We start from the raw sequence: 6000 nt of genomic DNA, 5'->3' as shown, positions 1-6000 counted from the left end.
TGTCTACGTGGCAGGCACGTGCATTCCCCCGACTAAGACGTCCTCCCAGGCTGAGCAGCACCAACCCCCAGGGAGGGAGAGCGCACGGATGTCTGGGATGTCCCCTCCCTTGTGCTCGAGTCTGACACGTGGCAACACCCACCAGGCTCTGCACGAGCTCGCTGTGCTTTGGGCCTCAACACGGGACATCTGCCCGTCACAGGCCCTTGCTCGGCCCCACGGAGCAGGCACTGTCCACATCTTATTCGCGGGTGAAGAAAATCGGGATTCAGAAGGGCCGCAGCCTGAGGCCCCGAGTCCTCGTTCACATGTGTGGTGGGCCCTGGAACCGGGGTCCCGGGGGCCGCCGGCCGTGCCCGAATACTCACGGTGGTGATGTAGCGAGAGTGGAACTCTGACGCTTCCTTCAGGAAGGCTAAGCCCGGGTGCGTGTTCACCACGTCCTGCACACGGAAGACAAGACAGAGTTCAGGGACACGCACGGTGCCCGCTGAGCACAAGCACCCATGTCTGTCGCCAGCCCCGACGACTTGCACACGGACGGGGCGGCTGTGCACAGAACACTGCGACCACACAGCTGCTGACAAAACACAACCCCACACGTGCGATTCTACACAGCCCGTAGGCGGCACGCTGAGAAGCACAGGACGGCTCGGTCAAAGGGACCATCGCGATCTCCGACAACTCACTGGGACCCAATGCGTACAAATACACAAGGACCCACACAGAGGTCCACGAGGAACTTTCAAATACCCTCGTCTTACGAGCTACAGTCACTGAGCCTTTAGGTCACATCTGCTGGAATAATCCAGTTACTCGAAACGGCTACACAGAAGATCCAGTGACTAAGTACCGCTCACCCTCGATTATCTCCCGCAGACGGTGCAACGATGCCCGAATGAGTCTGAAGGGTAGCAGAGGGTGTTCTAGAACACCGCGACCTGGTTTCACGCAGGTGACACAGCCAGGGGCTGCAGTCCCCACTGTCTGTGGCCTCATGCTCTGCAGCTGCACGTGGTCCTCCCACTCACACACACCTGAACCACATGGGGCACACGTGGTCCCGTGCCTCAACGTGCCTGCACATGTGGTCCCGCCACTCATACACACTTGCACCGTGTGGGGCACACGTGGTCCTGCAGTGACCCCATGGCTCACACACGCCTGCACCGTGTGGGGCACACGTGGTCCCATCACTCTCACACACAAGACGGGCTGGTCCCTGAGCCATCTCTTTGGAAAGCAAAACCCTGAGAGAAGGGAGCCAGACTGGCAGCCTGCATGCGGTGTAGACACAGGGGCAGACCTGGGAGGAGGAGAGAAGATGCGTGCAGTGTTGATGCACAGGTGGACCTGGAGGAGGGGAGAAGATGCGTGCAGTGTAGACGCAGGGGAGGACCTGGGAGGAGGGGAGAAGATGCGTGCAGTGTTGATGCACAGGTGGACCTGGAGGAGGGGAGAAGGTGCGTGCGGTGTAGACGCAGGGGTGGACTTGGGAGGAGGGGAGAAGGTGCGTGCAGTGTTGATGCACAGGTGGACCTGGAGGAGGGGAGAAGATGCGTGCAGTGTAGACNGAAGGGGATGAAGTCTTCTTGCACCAGATAGTTACAGCCGGGGTTCATGAGCAGGTGGACGAACTTGGCAGCGTCGTCGTGACAGTTCTGGACAACCCTGCAATGATGGAGGACGTCCCAGTGGTCCCCACACACCAGATCCACAAGGCCCCTCCCAGACACGGGCGGTGGGTAGGACATGGGGCCATGATGGGGCGTGATCAAGAGCAGGCTCGCGAGGGGACGGGACACGATGCCACGTGGCCTGCACGTTAGCTCCCTCCTCTTGCCGTCTCGGCCACAGGAGCATGAGCCCGTGATGCGGCAGCTGCCACTGGGGCTACGGAGAGCTGGGGACACGTCTCCCCTCCCAACACCCGCCCCCAGGACACAGGCCCAAGACTCACTTTCTCCACATGGCGACGAACTTGTGGACAGAGACGGAGCCCGTGCGCTCTCCCCCGGCACTGCAGAACAGCGGCCCCTTCCAGTAGAGCGGGCAGCCACAGGCCTGCAGAGCAGAGGGGCACAGCGGGCAGTCAGCGCCTCCTGGACACCCACTGCTGCTAGCACAACGTGCGCCCCCACGGGGATGCCGCAGTGAACCTCTGCTATAGAAAGACACCTGCGCCTTCAAACCGTCAGCCCTGCACAGATGAGCTCAGTGTTCCCGGCAAACACAAACGTGCGTTCATTCCTGTGCACCAGGGACAGCAAGAGGAGCTTGTCCCAGCTGTCCCATCAGGTGACGGAATGCAGCTCGAGGACAGGATCAGACTACCCCTGTCCCGCAGACAGTCCATCAGCAGGCAGTCAGCAGGTCCCGGAAGTCTGCGAGTCCGGCAGCAGCTCGTGATAACCGTGGGTGAGGGAGCAGACAGCATAACTGAGGAAAGGCTCTAAATGTAACACGGAAAATACTGCCCACTGAAACTTCACCAAATGAGCACAGACCAGGGCATTCAGCACATCTGTCAGCAGAGAAGCCTGACAAACAGTGATCTAAGCTCCTACGTCAAAAAAGGAAGAAGCTGGAACAGGCAGACATGAAAATTAAAACAACCAAATACTCTATCAGCAAAATCAGCAAAATTGAAAGTCAGGTCTTTGAAGATCTAAAAAAAATTAAACACCCTTTAGCAAAAGTCGTCAAGAACAAAAGACAGAAAACACAAGTTACGAATGTCAGCTGTCACCGCAGCTCCCACACGCATTGGGAAGATAGGAAGTGGACACTACAAATAACTTCATGCCCACATGTGCCACAGTGCTGGTGACCTGCACAGACTACCTGATCAAGGCATCTAACCCAAAGAGACACAAGAGAAAAATCTGAACGGAGCTATATGTCTGCCAGAAACTGAATCTGTCAAACTTTCCCAAAGAAAACTCCAGACCCTGACGGCTCCGCTAGTGAGTTTGTGCAAACATTTATGGAAGAAATCATACTGACTGCATACAAACTCTTCCAGAGACTAAACATATGGGATGTTTCTTTTCTTTTTTTTTTAAGATCTTATTTATTTGACAGAGATAGAGACAGCCAGCGAGAGAGGGAACACAAGCAGGGGGAGTGGGAGAGGAAGAAGCAGGCTCATAGCAGAGGAGCCTGATGTGGGGCTTGATCCCACAACGCCGGGAACACGCCCTGAGCCGAAGGCAGATGCTTAACCGCTGTGCCACCCAGGCGCCCCATATGGGATATCTCTTAATTCTTGTTACGAGGCCAACACACAGCAGATACTGAAATCTGTCAAGGATGCAAGGAAACGTACGGGCCAGTCATCTCTCATGAATACAGTCGCAGAAATCCTACACAAAATGCACGTCAGCAAGCTCAACCCAGCCATTAAAAATATAATAAGAAACAACAGACCAGGAAACTGAAAACAGAGAACACTTTAATCTTTTTTTTTTTAATTTATTTGACAGAGAGAGAGACAGCCACTGAGAGAGGGAACACAAGTGGGGGGAATGGGAGAGGAAGAAGCAGGCTCCCAGCAGAAGAGCCTGACGTGGGGCTCGATCCCAGAACTCTGGGATCACGCCCTGAGCCGCAGGCAGACGCTTAACGACTGAGCCACCCAGGTGCCCCTAATCTTTAAAAAAAAATTTTTTTTTTTTATTTTTTAAGTAATGTCTACACCTAACATGGGACTCAAACTCACAACCCCAAGATCAAAAGTCACATGCTCCACTAACTGAGCATGCCAGGCGCCCTAGGAACACCTCATTCTATTAAAGGGTATCCACAGAAAACCCATGGCTCACATCAGATGCAATGGTGACACATGACGCCTCCAAGCCCAAGCTGGGACCAAGACAAGGGCACCACAATTGTGTCAGTGGGCCCAGCCAGGGCGTGGGGGCGGGAGAAAGACAGGAGGGTACAAAGGCCCAAGAGGAGGACTCAAAACTGCTGTAATTCAGAAACATACCACACACTGTGTAGAAATTCCAAGAGACTTACAGAATATTATAAGTGACTTCAGCTAAGTTGCTAGAAGCAAGCACGATATACATAAGATAATTCTATTTCAACACGGTGGCCACAACTACAAAATGAAATTTACAGCAGTGCCATCTATGTAAAGCATAAAGAAACCCCTTAAACAAATCTAACCAGCACCGTGTGCCATCTGCACAAAGCCACCAACAGACCATTGGTGGGAGACATTAAAGACCTGGTGCTAAGCTCCTCCCGCAGAAACCCAAGGCTGGCTCCCGAATGACTCAGAGATTTAACTAAAAGCCACTCGCCATGCAGTGTCTGTGGTGTTGTTGTGGAAAGACAAAAGCTTACTGAGAAAGCCCTAGAGGAAGCAAAGGATTTTGAAGGCTTACTCTAGAGTTACATCAGTGAAGACTTGTTGCGTGCGTGCGTGCAAAGAGGGATGGGGAACAGTGAGGAAGAGATCTTGAGCCCGTCAAGTGATTGAGGACAAAGGCAGGCCTCCAGTTCTGTGGGAACAACCATGAGAGCACCACATCAACGGGAAACCCTCCTTCACACCCTGCACGACGATCAATGCACAATGGAATCCGGTCCTGAACGGGAATGGTGAAACATTAAGCCTTATGCAAGAAAATGTAAGAGAAGCTTTTCCTGATTTTGGAGTAGCAAAGATCCCTCACAGAGGACACAAAACACCTTCAACTCTGAAGGGAGAGTGCATGCAGTGTTCACTTAAGAATTGCTGGCTGCAAGATGCCGTGAAGAGAGCAAAGACAAGCTACAGACTAGAAAAGAATATTTGCAACACACAAGTCTAACAAGGACTCGCAGGCGGGATTTTAAAGAACTGCTGGTCAAGGAGGAAAAAGGCACACAGCACAAGACAGCAACAGAGCTGTACAGGCACTCCGAGAAAAGATCGCACAAATGCCCTGATGGCTACGAAAACGTGCTCGGCATCTGTGCTCGTGATGGAGATGCAGAGAAGTGTGTAGGAAGAGATCAGAAAGGCCCACAGGAACAGCTCAAACTCGGAGGACTGAAAATACCAGGCACTGGGAAGGATGCAAGGAACAGAGTTAATGCACATGGACGGTGGACGAGAACGTGGTGCAACTGTCCTGGAGAGAGCCGCTGGGCAGGGTATACTGAGAGCTGGCCATGCACAGTCCCTCAGGCGACACTCGGTCCTCCAGTAGTAACCCAGGGACGTGAGGCTTGCTACCACAAGACACGGCCGGGAATGGTCCCAGTGGCCTCACTCAGGATGCCCCAGATGGAACCACCCAGCTGTCCACGAGCAGGGCGCTGAATGAACAAACAGCCAGATTCACGCCCTTTGAGGGTGTTGGTTTCAGTAACTTCAGCAAAGTTGCTAGAAGCAAGCACGATATATGTGAGGCAATTCTATTTCAACACACCGGCCACAACTACAAAATGAAATTTTTTCCATATTGTGGAATAAAATATGGCAATCACAAAGAACCACCCACGTGTTTTGGGCACAACCAAGACACCAGTGCCTCACACAGGTGTGGATGAATTCCACGGAGGCCACACTGGGCTGGGGGAGCTGGAGGGAAAAGGACACGTGTGCCCAAGTTGTGAGAGGCGATCGAGGAGACCATCCAGAGCCCCAGCCGGTGACCTGGAGCACTGACTGGAAGTGGGCCGAAGAGAACTTCCTGGGGTGCCAAGGACATGTGGCGTCTTGCTCTGGGTGGTGGTCACGTGGGTGTGTGGACGCTCGCGGCACACAGTACTGGCGGTGAGAGGGCTGTGGCCCCTCACGGCTCCACACGTTTGTGCCCGAGGTGGTCCGTGCACATGAAGCTCTATGCACTCTCCTGTAAGGGGGGGCCCCTCCCTGGATGAGTTCCCAGGATGCGCTGGCATGCCTGGGGTTCCAACCAACCTGACAGCTGGAAGCTTAACGCTAAAGCTTTGGCCGTGACCTACATTGCCTTGCAGGACATTCTGTTAATTTTCTGA

The 6000-nt window shown here is 53.7% G+C and overlaps 1 protein-coding gene across 3 annotated transcripts in view; it reads right to left on the bottom strand.

The window, feature by feature from the left end:
• The window catches only part of PPP2R3B (protein phosphatase 2 regulatory subunit B''beta), a 59896-nt gene that overhangs the window by 21219 nt on the left and 32677 nt on the right, over window positions 1–6000 (bottom strand). For 2 of the 3 annotated variants that reach the window (XM_034648826.1, XM_034648827.1), the window contains exons 3-5: window positions 1961–2064; window positions 1575–1671; window positions 369–449 (exon numbers count right to left, since the gene is read on the bottom strand). In XM_034648826.1, coding sequence (XP_034504717.1) covers window positions 369–449; window positions 1575–1671; window positions 1961–2064 — 282 coding nt within the window. Of the gene's footprint in view, window positions 1–368; window positions 450–1573; window positions 1672–1960; window positions 2065–6000 lie in introns of all 3 variants that reach the window. The other variant, XM_034648828.1, reaches the window with a different exon arrangement.

This window comes from Ailuropoda melanoleuca, chromosome X, assembly GCF_002007445.2.
Source record: "Ailuropoda melanoleuca isolate Jingjing chromosome X, ASM200744v2, whole genome shotgun sequence".
In the NCBI taxonomy this organism is placed as follows: Eukaryota; Metazoa; Chordata; class Mammalia; order Carnivora; family Ursidae; genus Ailuropoda; species Ailuropoda melanoleuca.
Note: the sequence above shows the minus strand (reverse complement) of the source record. Positions and strands in the feature narration are given on the sequence as shown.